Source organism: Peromyscus leucopus, chromosome 22 (genome assembly GCF_004664715.2).
Source record: "Peromyscus leucopus breed LL Stock chromosome 22, UCI_PerLeu_2.1, whole genome shotgun sequence".
Taxonomy (NCBI): domain Eukaryota; kingdom Metazoa; phylum Chordata; class Mammalia; order Rodentia; family Cricetidae; genus Peromyscus; species Peromyscus leucopus.
The window spans coordinates 24981646-25001786 of record NC_051081.1 but is presented as its reverse complement, the minus strand read 5'-3'; the positions used below and the strand labels follow the sequence as shown (position 1 = coordinate 25001786).

Sequence of the window (20141 nt, the reverse complement as noted above, 5' to 3'; positions counted from 1 at the left end):
GTCCAAATTCTTCAGAATAAGACCTGGCAATCTTACCGCACCACCATCGCATGCTGGGACTGCTGAGAGCACACTTGTCATGGAGGGAAACAGAAGTGCAGGGAGGGCAGGGGAACCAGAGGCAGAGAGAAAACAGAGCTCACACCTAAACCAGAGCAACTCAGTGTTCAGTACTATAACCCACGGAGAGTCCAATAAAATGGGTAGTAATGGCAAAGTAGAAAAGACGGTTTTACCCATGACTGCTCACACCTGAAGCATGAGGCTGTCAGAGTGAGAAGCCCTGACGCTTCTGGCCATGGCATCTTCCTACTGCAAATGTAGCTGAGGCCTAGTGGGGACCATCCGAACCCTGACTCAAACCCTCCTCACTGTGAATCCTAATGACAAGGGATGAAGAGTGGAGAAGAGATGGTTTGTCAGGACCTCAATGACTTCAGTTTGTGTGTGCAAAGTCACAAGTCCCTGGAGGAGGACAGGGAATCCTCACCAAGTCACATCACCCTGTCCTCTTGTGTGTTCATTCCACACACTAAGCGTTCCCGATCTTCAGTTATCAGGAAGAAATGCAAGTTAGAAACAATAATATGGGTCTGATGCCAAGTTTCATGGACCTGTGAAATGTGCTGGGGGGTGTGGACAATCACCCCTTCTGTCACCTGTCCTGGCAGAGCTGTATGTGGTCAAGGCTGATCTAGTCAGCACAGCATGTGGCATTCAATGGCTGAAGCTCTCTCTCTGGGGAGGCCCAAGAGTCTTTAGTGGTCATTATAGAGAAATCCCTGATCTGTGGGCAGCACTGAGGAGGAAGAGGAGGAGGAAGGAGGGGACTTAATGATACAGTTGAAATACAAGGAGCCTTACCTCCTCCCTTAAGATGCAGATACACTTGTGCAAGACCAGGGTTTCTGTACCCAGAGCCCCTTTAGCAGGGGCTTCTCTATTAACTCTATTAACCTATTAACTGTACAGTGATCTCCACACACATCACGTGTGTCTATGTCCTCACTAGAACACAGTCCTCTAGGACAGGATCAGGCCTACCTCATTTCCACATGCTTAGCTCGTGACACACATCTGAGTGAGTCCACACACATGAGCATGCAGTCCCCCAGGGGACATCAGTCGAGAAGAACCACATTGGGTTAGTGTTAAGCAACAGCTGGCATGCCTTGTCTTTGGGCCGTTTACTCCTCCTTTTCCTATTAGTGGCTCATACTTTCAATATTGTTTCCTATGAAATGCTATTGATCCAAGTGTGTATCCTCCTCCCTCCCCCACTCCCCGCAAGAAGTCAACCCTAGACAAGTGAAACCCAACATTTCAAAACCCAAAGAAAGCTTCCACTTTTAAAGGGAACTGAGAGATGTAAGTTTAGGTAGGAAAAAAAAGAAAACACAGCTTATACATTAGTAACCCAAAGGAGTTGAATGACTCAGAGAACTTTCTTCAAAGCTTGTATGCAATTCCAAAGAAAGTACACAAGGAAAAAATTCCTAACACACTTAGCTGGGTCACCAAAAAGTAGAAAGTTAAATCAGATAACTTCCTAAACTGCTTTTCAATTCTACACTAGTTTCTGAATAATGTTTTAGGTAATAATATGGATTCACATTTCAGAAGATGTGCCTGTAGACAGACCCCTCGGGGCCAAGTGGCCAGGCCCTGCCCCAACACAGCTCTAGCAGCCAGGCCCAGCCCCTCGGGAGGCCAGGCCCTGCTCCACCCAGACTATTCTAATGGCTATCATGGCTATTTCCAGCCTCTCAAGATGCAGGTGGCCAAGCTCCACCTTACAGGGGAAAAAAAAAGGCCCAAGATCAGGCCACAAAATCCCATCAATCCCTGAGCTTGCCCCAATATCCAAGACCAGGCCATAGAATCCCACCAATCCAGGCACCCTGGAAAGCTCCACTCCCAAGAAACTATATAAAGACTGCCTCCTGCTACGTTCTTTGCTGCTTCTCACCCTAGCAGGGGCAGCCACCTTCCTGTGTCTTTCCCAATAAATCCCTTGTGTGAGTGAGGTTTGTGTTTAAGTGGGACTCTGTGGTAGTCCTTGGCTCCCGACTGCCAGGATACCTTTCCCCTCAGAGCTGCAACACAGCATCACTCCACCACCCCATGAGAACCCCTGAGATTAAATAGGCAAGTTGACAAGTGGAGCATGTAATGAAAGAATCACAAAGCAGGCAGAAAAATACAAGGTCACATGACGTTCTTAGAACCAGCACAGCATACATGAAGTATTCAATAAATGTTAACTATAGTAACAGATGAAAATTCAGCGATGTCCCCAGGGGTCTTTGTCCCAGAAACTGATGAACGTTATGTAGCCACGGAGTTTGCAGGTTCAGTCAGAGGGATGACTCTAGGATAGGGACACCATCCCATCCTATGGGAGACAACATGACATCTGGAGCAGGAGTCTGGGAATGCTGCTCCGGAAGGTGGAAAAGGCAAGAAAGACCAGGACTTACACACAAACCATGGAAGAACAAGGGGTGTCCAGTGATAACTCATGCATATCCGATCAAAAACCCTTCTATAGGTGCCAACATCATACACCAGGGCAACAGCAGTCTCTACAACAAACGGTGAGGAGAGAACTGGGTATCCACGCCAAAAACATAAACCAGCCCTCTTCACACACACAGACAAAAATGACTCAGAAATAGACTGAAAACTTAAATGCAAGACTAGAAACCTAGTCTTGCATTTAAAGACATAGTAAAGTTCCTATGAAAAACATGCAAGAACATTTGTAACATTGGTCTAGCAAATGGCATCAGAAACAAGACCAAAACCACAGAGAAAACCCAGAACAGTGAGACTAAGTCTGACTCTGTCTCTGCATGGGAAAGGAAACATCGGGAAAAGGCAGCCTACCCAGGAGGAAAAGGCCTGCAGACCACCTACTTGGCAAGAAGGTACTGTCTAAAACACAGGAACAAGCAACCCAACAACGCCATTAAAATTGAATGAAGAGTGGCTGTGCAGTGATAGACTGTGGACTCTAATAAAATACGCCTGAAGATCAGAGGACAGAACAAGCCACTAGATTAAACACAGAAGGCAGGCAGCGGAGGCACACATCTTTAATCCTAGCACTTGGGAGGCAGAGGTCCATCTGGATCTCAAAGCCACCCTAGACTACATGAGATTGACTCAGTCTAGGAGAGAAACAGAGCCAGGCAGTGGTGGCACACACCTTTAACCCCAGTACTTGGGAGTCACATTAAATACTTTAATCCCAGCATTTGAGATCTACACCTTTAATCCCAGTATTTGGGAAGCACACACGCCATTAATCCCAGCACTAGGAAGCAAGTGACGGCTGGGTGGAGAAAGGTGTATGAGCCCCAAGGAAACAGGAACTAAAGGCTTTCTGGCTAATGGCTTTTTGTCTTGAGGTGCTTTTGGCTGAGGAAGCTTCTTTCGGCCAGAAGCCCCTTTCGGCTAGAGAGCGTTTTCAGGCTGAGGAGTCCTAGAGGTCAGATGTGGCAGTGGCTTGTTCCTTGTCTCTCTGATCTTTCAGCAAAACACAATATATCACCAGATGATGGGACATGCAATTTCCACAAGATGCACAAAGATCAAATATCTTATTACAACTATAAATATATACAATTTTCATTTGTCGATTTTTTAAATTTGCAATTACAAAAGTGTTTCTGAGGATATCAAGAAATTGAACCCCTTGGCATGGTTGGTCAGCATATAAAATTGTGCAGCTACTATTGTTATGGGGAGCTCACAAGGGATGACCACTCTGCCAGTTATAGCCAAATCAAAATTTTTATTCCAGATGGTTGGGACTACACTCAGGTTTTTTGTATTAGTCTCTGTTTATCTGGTCCCCACAGCTGACCACCTGACTGCCAACATTAGCCTGACAGTAGTTGATTCTTATTCTGACCTGCTAACAATAGGACCATGCATCCTCAACTGCATGGCCAGTTACATCAAAAAAAGAATAAACTCAATTACGCTACTTGTCCTTAGGGCCAACTATGCCCCTCTAAAACAGACGAAGTCAACGATTTGACCCACGCCCACAGATCCAGTAGAGAGCGTGACAGGGCAAGACAGCACAGAGGTTCCTCCATTTTGTATTTTTGCTGAAGCTGTTTCAGGCGTATCAAAAATTTTATCTCCTTGATAGAGAACTCCATGGAAAACTACCAAACTCTATCCCAGGACCCTGAAGTCAAGACGCCACAGCTAGCTTCTGTTAAACTGCTTACTTCTGAGAACTGCCCCCCCCCCACTCCCCGCCTGCCCCCCTCACGCTGAAGCTGCCGAGAGCTGCCAGGATGTGATTTTTGCCTTCAAAAACTCTGTGCTATGGGCACCTGGGCTACATTTACGACCCAAATACCTGAGTGTAGTTCTAGCAGCCGGGAATAAAGACTTTCAATTGCTACAAACTGTGTCTGAGTGGCCATCTCTGATGGGCTCCCTGTAACACTATAGGAGACAATTCTGATACTCAGAAGAACTGGAAACAGGATCAGAGAGTATTTGCATCTTTCTGTTCATTGCAGTACTGTTCACAATAACCGAGGGAGCAACAACCCAAATATCCCCTGACAAATAAATGGCTAAAGAAAGTGGAATAGATACACAATGTTACACTTACACACACACACACACACACACACACACACACACACACAGAGAGGCACATACACAGGATGAAATATCATTCAGTCATAAAGTAAAGTGGAAACTATTATGTGCCTTGTTAATGAAAATTCCTGAAAAGAAGCTATGTCTGGCTTTCAATCAAACACTCCTCAAGGAATCTTTGTGCAGAGACTGACGGACCAACTGGACTTTCTTTCCACTGCTGTGGAAAGACTGGGATTCTGTAGGTTCAGAAGCTAATTACCTTATCTTGGGCTAGTGTTAGCCTTCTAGAATATCCTTGCCCCATTCTGTATTAAAACTAACAAAGTTTGATAATAAATAAAAGTCTTTTAGAATCTACCGACTTAGCAGACCAGTAGCTTCTACCAATCCAATAGCTAAGAATGTCATCAGATAGCATATACACCTGTGGTGGTCTGAGAGGAAAAAAAAAAGGCCCCCAAAGGGAGTGGTACTGTAAGTAAGAAATGTGGCCTTGTTGGAGGAAGTGTGGCTCCATGGGGGTGGGGCTTGGGGTCTCCTATGCTCAAACTACACTCAGTGAAGACACAGTTGCTTCCTGTTGCCTGAGGATTAAGATGTAGAACTCAGTTCCTCCTCCAGCACCATGTCTGCCTGCACGCTGCCATATTAGCCATTAAGATAATGATCTAAACTGCTGAAATTGTAAGTCCCCCAATGAAATGTTTTCCTTTATAAGAGTTGTCATGGTCATGGCGCCTCTTCACAGCAATAGAAACCCTAAGACACCACCAATGCATTTTAAGCTTGCCTTGATTTATGGCTTTCTTTGTTCTGTAAAACTATAAAAACCCTGTGAAGCTGCTTCCATGTTGGAACACAGAAATTAGGGTAACCTAAATCTGTGTTCCTGGGACATGGTCACTCAAAATGGCTCCAGAGCAGACTATCTCTTATTCCTTTTAAGATGAGAACTGTGGTGTTGGCATTGACAGCCTCAACAGGAATGGAACTGAAGGCTCAGACGCTAAAGGAAAGGCCAGTGACACAAAGGGAAGTTCAACATGAGTCTAACTTACACTAAGAATTTACAACGGCCAATCTAATAAACATAGAATGGTCACTACCGAAAACTGGAGGAGGGCTGGGGGTGGGGAACTGATGTTCAAAGGGTACAAATTTCAATCACACACAACCATAAACTCTGTTGTATGATATTATTCTTCAGCAACAAGACTGTATTTCACACCTAAATTCATTACGAGGGTGGATATCAGGATATCTACAGCACTACTAATAAAGGGTCCTACGAACACAGAAAAGTTTACACATGGACTAGAGAACATAAACAAGGTTTTTCATCCCAATGTTGTAGCATTAAAAATAAAATGCTAATAAGTAAACATTTGAAGCTGATCACCGAGCAGACACACACAGCTAAGAAAGAGAAAGAAAGTGAGATAAAATAAAAGATCCTCAGTCATTTTATTTCTAAGCATCATTAATTTCAGGTGGTAAACACCTAACCTGTCCAGTATTGTCAGCCTGGAGTTCATAACATGGTCCAACACGGTACAGTGGCTAAGCACCGGCCCTGCCCGGCCCCCTTTGACGAGCAGAATCCTAAGTGATGTAATGACAACTCTCTCCACACCGATAATAAACACAGGGCAGGGCAGAGCAAACAACTGGTGGCCGGGGATCTGCTGCAGTGCCCGGGGGCCAGGAGCCCTTTCCCTGGAGACCTGTCCTCTATGATGAAACATAAAGGGCAGAGTGCCTCAGCGGCCACTAAAGACAGAAAAGGAACGCCGAAGGCTGACAGCAAAGCTGGCTCACCAGACACTACTCTGGGGGAGCAGTGGGGGAGTCCTGCTGGCGCCTTGTCACTTTTAGATTCTGCACTGCACTCTGATGCACGCTGCTCCCACAGGGACAAAACTCTACCCCACCCCACCCCAGGAACCTCCCTGGTCATCACTGTCGGCATTCGGGGCTGGGTTGGAAAGCGGCGAATGCTCTCATTTTGGAGACTTACTCCTATAGCTAAGTAATCACTTCTCAGTCTGCATTTATACCCCACTTCAGTCACTGGTGCTACAAATGACACAGGGGATCATACGCGCCCGAAAGCCTGACTTGAAGTTACGGAAGGAAGACTTGAGAGCCTTGTAGCAGACAGTATGCCCTTATCAGAATCTGAGTGAAGGGACACCTGGCCACTCGAGCCTGCGGCTCTGGCAGGCCTTGCCCTTCTCCCCCACTCCCTCTGCCTTGCTAAACCGTTAGATCACATTTCTAAAGCTACTCACCAAGGTCTATTCCCTTGTTTGGCCACTTCCTCCTCCTGAGGCTGACCACTAAGGTCCAGCTATCAAAGTATTGAAGTCCAGCAATCAGAAGCCCCCTTTGGCTCACCTAATTAACATGACCAATTAAAATTAAAGACCTCATCCTAACATGGGAGTTCCCCTTGTACCTTTATAAACCACCATTTTCCTATGTGCCACATCTGTCTCCTCTCTGTCCAGAGGCAGTCCTTATCCCTTGGGGACAAATTCCCCTGCCCTCTCTCCCTGGTTCCCTTCCCCTTCTCCCTCTATCTCTGTCTCTGTCCCTCTGGGACAGTAACTCTCTCATGTGCTGAGAATTTGGTCGTGGCGGTCCTGAGCCTGTCCTTCACTGGGCATGGAGTCCAAGTGCCCGTGTGCCGAGCTCTGGGCTGCCAGCCAGCTTCAATGGAGGCGCTTACCCTGCCCTGTCCTTACATTCTGTTCACGCTGGGTCTCAAGAGTTGGCAGTGTTCTAGCCCAGGCAAGTTTAAGATCAAAGAAATGGACCTTTAATCTCACAAAATCAGGTTCTCTGACGCACTGCAAACGAGGGAGATCGCATACCAGAGGAATCTTGGACCATCTCAGCAAACGCAGGACAAGGCAGTTATTCCAGGCTAGCACTGTCTGGAGAGGAGCGGAGCGGAGGTGAAGTCCAAACAAAGCAGTGCTCTGTCAGGCTCAGAACAAAGCCAAGTCCTGGGCTCAACGTGAAGGCGAGGTCCTCTCTTCTTATGGAGGACGAAGTTAGGAAGTCAGAAATCAACATGTTTTTTTTAAAGATTTATTTTATCTTAATCTGAATGAGTATTTGCCTGCATGTATATTATGTGTACCACATCTGTTCCTGGTGCCTGCAGAGGCCGGAAGAGGGCACTGGGTCCCTTTGAAACTGGGACTGTAGATGGTTGTGAGCCACTGTGTGGATCCTGGGAACTGAACCCAGGTTTTCTGCAAGAACAAGTGTTCTTAACCACTGCCCCAGAGAGTGATGACAGAGCCCAGCTGTGGAACTGGACTGCCAGGACTCAAAATCCTCGCCCTACATTAATCGGGGCAAGGGACTCCGGTTTCTTAACTATAAAAAATAGGGTAATAACCTAAGGATTAAATGAGTCGATGCGTGTAGCTCACTTAGAACAGTGGCTGGCACAAATTAAGTTTAAATAAATGTTAGCTATTAGTAGCAACAAATGTCCTGGCTTAAACTAATCATCTCTATCTTTCACATCTTCCTCATTAATTTGATTTATCTAGCAAGTATTTACTGAGTGTCTATCAGGCACTGGGAATCTTGTGGAAAATCAAGTTTGTCCTCATAGAATGACAGTCTAGTGAAGCCTGTGGCACCACATTCTTATCGATGCCTCCTTTAATGTGAAGAAGTTTTAATGCTAAAAAATGGTGACTCATTTATGGGGAAAAGATGCCACATTCCTCAATGACCTGTTAGGAAGAGACAGTGAGTTCTTTTAGGACATCCTGTTTTCTTCCCGAAAACTCTATAATACTAACCAGAAAGGGTCTAAATCCCTCAGTATTGCAGCGTTTCCCCAATTCTTGGCATTTTACCTTTAAGATATTCATGCATCTTTCCTTCCTATTCTTCTGATCCACACTTGTGCACAGCAAAAACAGCTGGTATAAAACTAGTAACTTGTTCTACAGCTAAGGGTGGTGAATCTTCTCTGCAACTCGGCACTTTCAGCCCTAAAACCAGGAAAATCTTAGGCAAAAGCCAATGTGAACCTTCACCAATTTACAGCAGATGGCATTGAAAAAAGAAGCCACCACAGACAGGGAAAAACGAAGGTCAACCCAAACACTCCAACGTCATAAGCAACGACCATATGAGCCCCAAAGACCATCCGGTACCACAGCACATGCTCCAGACCAGACTACAACCCAGCCCAGTGCTTGTCTCTAACCTGCATTTTATCACTCGTCACTCATGGAGAAAACGTGTGTGTGTGTGTGTGTGTGTGTGTGTGTGTGTGTGTGTGTGTGTACACTCACAGTGGTACGAACACACATACATACAGCACAACACAATGACATTTATAGCTAAGGTCTCCACATTTGTATATGAGCAACAGCTACGTACTAGACTTATGTATTTCCATATCTGCGTTTCCGCTGGAGATGTATCAGTGTCAGAAAGTATACACAGATTCATAAATTCATATATGCATCCATACACTCACGTATAACTAGGAAGGGGGAGGAGAAACAAGATCACCACCTCCCATTCTCCACACTGTTTCACACGTGTCTGTCACTGAACCGCCAGCACATACTGCCGTTCTCATTCTGGGCTGGCAACTACATCTCACGGGTTCAGAAAGAAAACGGCCCCACCTTGACCAGAACTCATGTCCTCTTCAGTTCCACCAACCCAGCTGCATAAGCATCATACTCTCTTACCTTCTTGGGATGCATCGTGTACCCTAGAAAAATCCACCATAAATCACAAGTCCCTCCCTAGCTAATGTTCCGTGTCTTGCTCGCCCTTTTCACAGGAGGCCTCGAGAGGAGACTCTTTCCTGCCATCTCCACTTCCTCTCCCCTCATTCTCCCTACAGCTCCTTCAGTCACTGACCGCTACTAAATCTACCAAAGCAAATGCCGGTCCTCAGTCTCACTGTAATCCACATACTTCTTAGCATTATGCCAAGACTCTCCTGGGGTCTGACAAAATACTTACCATGTCTGTGTCCTAGCTGAACGACTGGCAGCTTATGCTCAAGCTTTCTTTGCTGAATTCTCCGTCTCTAGTAGACCTCTAACAGAATTAACCTTGGGCCCTAACCTCAACCCTTTCTTCTCCCAGTTTTATGGATCCAGTGCAGCTGGAAGCCAGCCCTAGGCTACTGAGTCAGCCCTGGTGTTCCCTAAGGCCATTGGGTTCTTGGAGAACTGATGCCCCAGGCAGTGGATTAGGGCTACCTCTGGGGGTGCGGGGAGCTGGAGAGCCCCCAAGAGCTTGGCCATAAGGGGTCCATTAACTATGGGAGTGACCTTGGTAGTGAGGAAGCCTCTTTCCTTCCAAAGGACAGAGTGGGTATGAGCTATCAGAAAGGCATTTAGAGTCAGTACAGATGTTAGTTAGCCCATTGACCCTTGGCTACCGGGAGCACTCTAGTCAAGGCGATTAATTCAGCCTTTTGTGAAGAGGTCCCCATCGGCAGGTGGGTCGCATCAACTGTTTTGGTGGAAGTGACCACTGCATACGCGTCCTGGCAGTTTCCTGATCTGTCTATAAGAGAGCTGTCAACGAAGAGGGTGAGGTGGGGGTTTGTGAGGAGTTGGTCTAGGAGACCAGGCTGGGGTGAGCATAAGGCCTCCACAGCTTCTGGGCAGGAGTGTGAGAGCCCACAGTGACTCCAGCTTGTGGCTTAATTCCATCTTGACTCAAAGTCAGAGAGTTCAAACTTGTCTTTGCTTCTTAAGGCTGGATAACAGGATGATTGGCCAAAGGCATGGCTACTAGATATTTTGCTTTTCAAGGCCAAATAACAGGATGTTTGGCCAACAATGTCTTGAGAATTAAGGAGGTGTTTACGCTTGTTTGCTCCTTGAACCATGGTGTCCTTGAGAGGGGGAGGTCTTTTGCCCCTCCCCCTTACTTTGGGTATAAAGAGGCTGTGAGAAATAAACTCGGGGCTGCTGTGGTACTGACTCAGCACCCTCCCAAACCTATCCTGTGTCTCTGTCTTTTCTTTAATGTCTCTGTTTTTCTTAGCTGTTTCTTCTCAATCCTCACTCCCCTACTCAGGACTGTTGGACAGGCCGGGCAGGACCCCACACAGGAGTGAGAGAGGACACCAGAGGAGGAAGGGAGGAGGAGGAAGGCTGCAGGGTCTGGAGCAGGGCTGGAGGCCAAGGTAATTTGGGGATTTTTCTAGACACAGTAAATGAAAGACCTAGTCCTGTGAGGGCCCAAGGAGGGAGAGAGAATGACTCAAAAGGTCTGAGAGGCAGTGGGTGGAGTGTACAGTGACTGGCTGGAACAGGGCCATCTTGAGGGCCTCCTGGGTGAATTCAGCTGCTGCTAGGGCTCTCAAGCATGGCTGATATCCACACATGGTGGGGTCTAGTTGTTTGGACAGAAAAGAAACGGCCGACTCAAAGGCCCAACCAGTTGGGCTAGAACCCAGTGGACAGAGGCATTTCTTACCTCCAGGGAAACAGCAGATGTGGTGGCTCAGGTACGCCTTGAATACATCATTCCTCGGTCTGGCATGCTACAGACCACTCAAATGGACAACAGGCCAGCCTTCACTTCCGGGTCATCAAGCTCATGTCGGAAGCCCTCAACATTTCCTGGAAGTTCAATGTCCCCTACCACCCACAAGGATTGAGAAGGCCAACAGACTCATCAAACAACAACTCACCAAACTCTCCATTAAACCCAGGTTATCTTGGCCCTCCCTTCTCCCCATGGTCCTTATCTGCCTCTGGGACCCCACTCTCCTACAGGCCCAAGCCCTTTTGAGCTCCTTTATGGAAGGCCTTCCCTCCTCAATCACCACTTCCCAGCCCAGACCCCTCCACTGTCCAGGTACCTACCCTACCTCTCCCTCCTGAGGTCCCTTCTCCGTTCACATGCTGTTAGCTCTCTCCTTGCCCCCATACCAAAGGACCCAATTGCCCCTGAGTCCAGGAGACTGAGTACCCCTCAAGCAATGACCTCCTAAGTCTCTAGAGCCCCGATGGACAGAACCCTACACTGTGATCCTCACCACCCCCTCAGCTGCCAAGCTCCTGGGACATCCATGCTGGTACCATCTCTCCAGGCCTAAGTGGGCACCTATTCAGGATAAATGGTCTATCCAGCAACTGGGACCCTCCACCCTCTGGTTTTCCAAAACGTTCCAATGAAGGGCCTATCTGCTCTTCTGCCTTGCTCATTCGTCTCTGTCAGTACAACCAGGGCACATCTCTGTTCCTTTCTTAATGGCAACCTCTACTCTCCCCATGGCTAGTCCCGTTCATAGGGCCGGCGATAATAACTTATGTTTTCTCCTAGCAACTTGCCTTCTCCACTTCCTCAAGAAACAAGATCCCTGAGGTCTCCAGGACGGCAGTTAACCCAACGCTTCTTCACCCACAGCTCCCACTGAGCACGGCCCACTGACTCCCGACTCCCACTCCCCACATTGTCCCATGCTAGCAGGAAGTAGCCAGACTTGAACCGGCACCCATATATCCAAGAAGGCTGGGATGTTCAGGTGGAAGCTATGCCTGGCCCCACTCCTCCCCGTCCTAAACCCCTCCCCAGCAGCTCCTCCCGGGGAGCTGTTCAAGACCTCACCGACAGGGCATTTAAACTGCCTACTGGAGAGCTGTCATGTGATTTTTTTTTCTGGTCTCCTCTCTCTGTCTCATCTCTGGGGGCCAGAAAGGTCACCTGGGAATGTTTTGCCCAATAAACCTGGTCTTTTGTTTTTAATTTGGCTTGATTTGCCTTACTGCGTCAGCGCAGAGACTTAATGTCAAGGTATGGACACCTTTCAACCCCCATATCTTTTTTAAAGAGCTAGTTATATACTGAGGATCTTGAAACTGCGCCACTAGCCTGACTTCTGGAACTACAGATGCATGTCCACTGGGCATGCTAAGACACGTAGCACATATAGAGCAAAAGCAGGTTATGGGTCCTACTGATCCTGTTCCTCAGGCAGACAACCCTCAAAGCCTTTCATAGGGTCCTCCCTATCACAGTCCTTGGGACATCTGTGACCCAGTCCTAGTTTTGGAAGCTCATCTCATTCCAATGGGAACTGGTTCCCACTGATGGAGCCATAGTGACCTGTTCTCTATGTGATCTCTGCCTCTATCTTGAAGTCTGTCCTTTCTTTAGAACACTGTCCTTGCTTGTGACTACCTGGAATGGCTTTCTCCAAGAGTATCCTATGACTGTGCTATCACTCCAATCTCAGGTCAATGCCATTGCTTTGAGCAGTCTCCTGACACCATGACACTGGTTGAAGTACCCTAACATCTTATTTGGGATCGTGAAATTAGCTTACTGTTCATACATTTCCACATTTACTGTGTGGCTGTTGACTAAAATCTACGCTTCTCAAGGGTCAGGCTCATCTGTCTTAGGTACCATGTCTGGCACTGGGTAGACAATGAATAGATATTAACCAAATGATTGACACAAACAGATTTTTTCACAAAATACAAGGCCAAAAAGTTACATATGTTAAAGGAAGATAGCCAATCTCTAGTCCCAAAGGAATGGCAATTAACATTCGTTGCTCAATAAGGATTATACTAAATTTTCACAAAGGTTTACAAAAAAAAAAAAAAAAAAAAAAATCCTGCAGGGCGGTGGCGCAGGCCTTTAAGGCAGAGGCAGACCTATTTCTGTGAGTTTGAGGTCAGCCTGGTCTACAGAGTGAGATCTAGTACAACTAAGGCTACACAGAGAAACAAACAAACAAACAAACAAACAGAACACAAATAAATCCTGGCCATGTTAAATACAACCTCTGTGTGTGTATGTTATTTCTAGGATACATCTTCCCAGAACCCTACCACACAAATGGCCATCAATCAGCTCTGACACAATGACAGAAGCACTCATACAAAACAGAGTGTACCCTCGTAGCCAGGCGTGGTGGCGCACGCCTTTAATCCCAGCATTCAGGTGCCAGAGGCAGGCAGAGCTCTATGAATTCCAGGTCAGCCTGGTCTACATAGTGAGACCTTGTTTCAGACCAGAAAACAAACAATCCCCCCAAAACAAAACAACCCCCCTTCCCCCACCCCACAAAAAAAAAAAAAAAAAAAAAAACTAATGGCTTGGCCAAGGACTAGAAAAATGGCTCTGTATAAAGAGAACTTGCTGCTCTTTCAGAGGACCTGGGTTTGGTTCCCAGCACCCACGTGGTGGCTACCAATCATTTGTAACTCCAGTTCCAGGCACTCCAATGTCCTCTTCTGGCTGCCACGGGCCACTACACACATGTAGTACAAAGACATGAACGTAGGCAAAACATCCATGCACTTAAAACATTTTTTGAAAAGTAAAAGATGACAGTGGAGAGGCAGTAACATGGAAAAATACCCATGACACACTTCCCAAATGAAGGTCGGAGACGTACAATGAGCCTAGTACATCCACAAACACACACACACACACACACACACACACACACACACACACACACACACACACACGTTTGCTCTCTGTGGCGGGCAAGGCCAGGCCTACCACTGTGAGAACACAGTCGGAAATGGAACCTGGCTGAGGACACTGGCCAGTGACAGAGCTCTTGCCTGGTCATGTGCAAGGCCCTTGGCTTGATTCCCAGAACTGCGGCAAAAAGGAATGCGATGTACAGGAAAGGTACCAGAGATCATCTTTTCTTACAGAACTTAGACCTGCTGCTGAGTGTAATGCTGTCTTTCCCCACGCAGCCTGATGTCTGCAGCAGGAAGATTACTCACACTGCTGACCATCAAGTGAGTCACCTCTGTAGGGCCATGCCGGAGCTCTCAGGACTGTCTATCACATGCATCTCTACTGTATTTATTCTTCACAATCCTTGTTTCCTGGTGCAGTGGTATGCTAACAAAGTAAGTTGACCCACAGTATCATCTTGCCTATCCCTCATCTTTGACCAGCTCTTCACAACCTGTGTAGTTCAGTGTAAACGGAATCATGTCTATGTTGGGTATTCCTACATAAATGTCAAACAATCTGGAGAAAATAAAGAAGCTGACAGTGGTCCTACAAGTCAGAATGATGAATAACTTTAATTTCTGCTTCTGCTTTAATTCTATTTTTCTGCTTTGATAACAATGATCAAAATTGGTTTTGCAATTTAAATAAAAAAAGTACAGACTTATAGTTAAGCAAACACCACTGGAGAAAGGGAAATATAAATTAAAGTCACAGGAACAACATAAGCAGTCACAGTGAGATACTTTCGACTGACCCTGCATGTCAACAGTTTTGCCAAAATATCTCATTTTCATTCAGCTTCAGTTTCAAAATGGTTACCAGCTATTTAAAGAGAAAGAAATAGCCAAAACAAAGTACAAATTCTTGAAGTCTATCACTTTGCCTTTGACTATTTCAGACTTAAGTTTTATTTTTACAAAGGAGACTGACCACTAGGACTCTGAAAAGGTGTGAATACTTCACTACCCATGAAGACAGTCCTTTCCCCACATTGAGGCAGACCTGATTCTTCAGTTTTCACAGCTAAGAATTCACAACATATTAAATGATGCTGGGAGGCAGCTAGCATAGTCCATCCTGAGGGGAAATTACAGGGCAAATTATTTAGCTTCTTCAAAAAAAAAAAATTGCAAAAAAACCCCAAAGAGAAACCTACAAACATAAAAGACAGTTAAAACACATCGACTATTTCCAATGTGGGGACTTTATCACTAAGAAACTGTTATCAATGCTGTCCAGTTGTCGCTTGGTTATGCACTCAACACTTGAAAGAAATTCTGTGTGTAATGTTGGGTGAGGGGAGCTTTTCCCAGCCTGTGCACACACGCAGAGACCAGAGGAGGACACTGTTTTTTTCTGGTATATTATGATGCTCTTAGTCCCTCAGGGTCTCTCACTGAAGCTGGAACAAGGCAGAAGCCCAGGAAGCCCAGGGATTCTCCTATCTCTGTGCTCCATATGGAGTTCCAGGCCAGGGTCACACCAGGCTTGTTAGGTGGCTACTGGGCATTTGAATTTGGATCCTCATGGTTATGCAGATAGTGCAAGACTGAGCCAGTTTTCTAGCCCCTTTATACTTTTAAAAGGCATATTAAAAACAATCAGGCCCTTCACTTCAGATGTAAAATTCATAATGTTTTAAGTAAATTTAAGCTTGCAACCATAACTATAAATCAGTTTTAGGACAGCTAACTCTGTGTGTGAGACTCCTCAGGTCCACTCACTGTTAATCCACCCACCAGCAGTAATCTCAGCTCACTAACCCACGTTATCCCTTCTCTGAACATCTCGTCTCTCGTGGCTGGCTCCTTGCCTTTAGCGCTGTTTGAGTCTGTTGGAGCACACATTAGCAATGACCTTCCTACTGTCTGTACGTGACACATTCTGTCCATTTGTTCACCGGTGACAGTGACTCCACTGTAGGGGCATCGTGAATAACGCTGCGCCGAGCCCTCACCTGCACGTTGTGTGGCTAGACACAAAAGCATGGCTGTGAGTCTTTAGGGCAAATGTACAGGTACCTTCCAAGAAAGGACCAGAGCCGGGCATGATGGCACAAGTCTTTAATCCCAGCACTTTGGAGGCAGAGGCAGGCAGATCTCTGTGAGTTCGAGGCCAGCCTGATGTATATAGTGAGTTCCAGGACAGCCTGAGCTACATAGGGAGATCCTGTCTCAAAAAACAAACAAACAAACAAACAAACAAACAAAAACCAAACAACAACAACAACAAAAAAAAAAAAAGCAAAGAACTCAACAATTTCCAGAGCACACAAAGGTTCTGGTCTGGGGCTTGTGTTTTCTTTTTTTAGTTTTTCAAGACAGGGTTTCTCTGTGTAGCTTTGGAGCCTGTCCTGGAACTCACTTTGTAGACCAGGCTGGCCTGGAACTCCCAGAGATCTGCCTGCCTCTGCCTCCCGAGTGCTGGGATTAAAGGTGTGCGCCACCACTGCCCGGCATGTTTTCACTTTTTATTCCCTCTATACACTGAAATATTAAGGGTAGAAATAATCTGATGTTCAATGTGTGTGTGTGTGTGTGTGTGTGTGTGTGTGTGTGTGTGTGTGTGATGGGTGACCAGGAACTGCCAAAGCACGGCTGGTCATGCCTTGGGAAGCACAGGACAGTGTACACAGCAGCCATTTCCTACAGTAAGTTCTCAGTGTGGAATGCCGGGCTTTACTACGAGCACTTTAGACATGCCCTGCTAAACTCCCACAACAATCTGAAACTGAAGCTACTATTTATTACTATCCCTCCTTAGAGGTGAGAAAACCAAGACCCTGAAAGCTCAGGCAATGGGACTAAGTCCAGATTAGCAGGAGAACGGCTGTTTTCAGAGTTTGTGATTCAATCGCCCAGCTGAACTGAGCAACAAGCAAACATTTCCCCCAAGATAGGAACAAAGAAATATGAGCAGTGCAACATGAATGATTCTCTGTTCTTTTTTTTGTTTTGTTTTGTTTTTCGAGACAGGGTTTCTCTGTATAGTTTTGGAGCCTGTCCTGGAACTCACTTGGTAGTCCAGGCTGGCCTCGAACTCACAGAGATCCGCCTAGCTCTGCCTCCCAAGTGCTGGGATTAAAGGCGTGTGCCACCACCACGCCCGGCTTGATTTTCTGTTCTTTAACTGTGTATCTTCTAACACACAGCAGTGTTTGAGATCAACAGTATCACAAATCAATCATCACACACATCAGAAAACTCTGGGTTAATTAAACTCTAAGTCTCCAGTTTAATTTTTTTTTTAAAGGAGATTTTACGATGTACTGAATAGATTGTAAACTCAGAGCTGAGAAAACACATTTCATTAAAATCTGGAAAAGGAAGAGCAAGGCTAGGATGACACTCTGGCCACCGCAAGAGCTCCAGCAGGCCTGGTCCCTCAGCTGCAGAAGCTTCTGAAGACACTCAGTCGATGTGGGAGAGCGACCTCAAGTCCAGGGGATTTGGGATTCACAGCCATTTCATCAAGTAACTTCTACTCCTGATTAAAAACTAAAAGCCTGATGAAAAATCCTCAATTGTACTCCCGATTTCACCAACTTCAAACAAATCCAATAGTAGAGAAAAGCAAAGAGATTCTACTGGTGATATTAGAAGGTAATTACATGATAGAGAATCTTTAACTGTATCGAACTGAAAATGTGTTCTGTGCTCACGGTATTCTCCTGTATTTAATCACAATCAATCAATACAGCCTTCAAATTTCATTTTCATGACACTTCTAAGAATGAGCTAAGTCAAGGGTAGGTCAAGCCTAGCAGAAAGTGGCTTAGTTTTGCAGCTCAAAATGTTGTGTTATATTTCAGCTTGCAAAGTCTAGACTATTATCTGATAGTTCACGGGAAAAGCTGGCCCTTCCCTGAAAATAAAGTCTCTGAATAGAGTTCTGTTCATTCTGGAGCTAAAACATAAAGTGCTGTGGGCCAAGTCCACACATCAGCATAACTGCTTACCCACTGCAGGAAGGAGAGAAGGGGAAGGTTCTGAGAGAAGATGTGCATGAGGAGTTAGCGCAGAAAGACGTGGGGTTTAGGATGTGGGGAACCCAAAGGAGAACACAGTTAGAGCAGACAAAACACACAGAGAGGTCCTAAGAGGCTTCATAATGAGCTGCTCAAACCAGAAGGGATACTAGATATTAATGACACACAGGTGTCAAGATCTGCTGAGATCTGCTGAGAGACTCAGGACCCAGAGCAAGAGGACAGGAGACAAAGAGCAGACCACAGCTTCCCAAATGTCAGCCCAGTTCTCCCCACTGACCCCTCACAACAGGGCAGTGCTACCTGGAAATAACTACACCAGCATAACTTTGTCACTTTGTCCCCTCAGGACTGCCTCTCCTTCCCACAGTTACCAACTGAGCAGAGCTTACGCTGGGCTCAGACAGGCAGAAGGGAGAGACAGCTGTCTCTCTTCCCCAAAAAAACACTGAGAGAGTAGAAGAACGGTAATCAAACATTATTTTAAAAAGCTTTAGCTGTATGATGGTAGAGGCCTGTGACTTCAGGACTTAGAATGCTGAGGTAGGAAGATCAATGGTTCAAGGTCAACCTGAGCTACAAGGACCATTTCAAAACATCAAAATATAAAAAAATGAAATTATGCTATGATATCCAATGACTTTCTAGCAATAAGAAACATCAAATTTCAAATAATTTACCTGGTTCCAATTTTATCACTTTAATTGCTGCTAATTCTCCAGTGTTAACATTCCGTGCCTAAAAGAAGAAGAAAAATGATCATGAAAAAAATTGAATAAAAAGACATTTAGTTTATTGTTTATTTCAATCAGACAGAAATATTTTAAAAGCACGAGCTGCACAACAAATCTACTTTACAAACAGACAGTACTGTGTCCTTCATAATGAATTCCAGCACTAATTTAAGTGTAAACTTAATACCATAGTAGCCGGGCACTGTTCTAAATGGTCTGATACTAGCACACTCAACTCTCATAGCATTCGTAAAGTGAAAACCAATACTGTTCCCATGTTGCAAATACGAAAAAAGAAGCAAACAGGAGTGAAAGCTTGCTTTGGTCATGCAACTGGCCAAGTGGGAACACTGAGGTTCAAAGCCAGGACGTCTACTTCAGACTTCACAGTGTAATTCCTTCCAGCATTACACCACAGAGCTCTTCGCGCAAACACTAGGAGAACTGCGGAGTGGATTAGCATTAAAATCTTTAATGAGACTCTAAATGTGAAAGCAGCCCCCTTGTGTCCCCTCAAATCCACATGTTGCCAGTAAAATCAATGTATTCAAAACAAGCCACTCATGGAAAATAAAATTAATTTAAAAAATCAACTCATGGGGCTGGGGATGTGGCTCAGCGGGTAGAGTATTTGCATAGCATGCCCGAAGCCCCGGGTTCCACACCCAACTTGGTATAAAGCAGGCATGGTAGAGGCAGGAGAATCCGAAGTTCAAGGTAACTCAGTTACTACAGAGCAAGCTGAAGGACGACAGCCTGGGCTATATGACATCTTGTGTCTAAGAAAGGAGGGAAGGAGGGAGGGGAGGGAGGAGGGAAGGAAGGAGGGAGGAGGGAGAGGCGCCAATTCCTAAGCTGGCTGTGATGGGCATGTCTAGGAACGGTAGCACTCAGGTGGACTGCTATGAACTGTGACCATCCTGTGCTATAGCCATAGCAGCCCTCCCTCCTACCTCAAAATCAGTCCGATTAATAGATCATGGGCATTTACAACTGTTCACCTAACTAAGGAGAAACTATCTTTAAATCTGGGTTTTTAAAAATGGGGGTAAATCTTTACCAACTTAAGATGCTATCTATAATTGGATCAGAATTTTCAAAATGATATTTTAGCTGTTTATATTTAATTAATTTTTACAGCAGTCTAAAGAAAAAAATAGTGCAATTCCATGATTAAGGGAAGATTGTATCATATGCCCAGGATTAGATTTAGCCACAATACTCCCTTCCTGGTAGACTGGGAAAATCTGTCAATCACCTGACAGGAGACAATG

The 20141-nt window shown here is 45.6% G+C and overlaps 1 protein-coding gene across 4 annotated transcripts in view; it reads right to left on the bottom strand.

The window, feature by feature from the left end:
• Map4k3 (mitogen-activated protein kinase kinase kinase kinase 3) overlaps window positions 1–20141 on the bottom strand; it is a 168085-nt gene that overhangs the window by 91748 nt on the left and 56196 nt on the right. For all 4 annotated transcript variants that reach the window (XM_028855218.2, XM_028855220.2, XM_028855217.2 and 1 more), the window contains exon 2: window positions 18814–18871. In XM_028855218.2, coding sequence (XP_028711051.1) covers window positions 18814–18871 — 58 coding nt within the window. The remainder of the gene's footprint in view (window positions 1–18813; window positions 18872–20141) is intronic.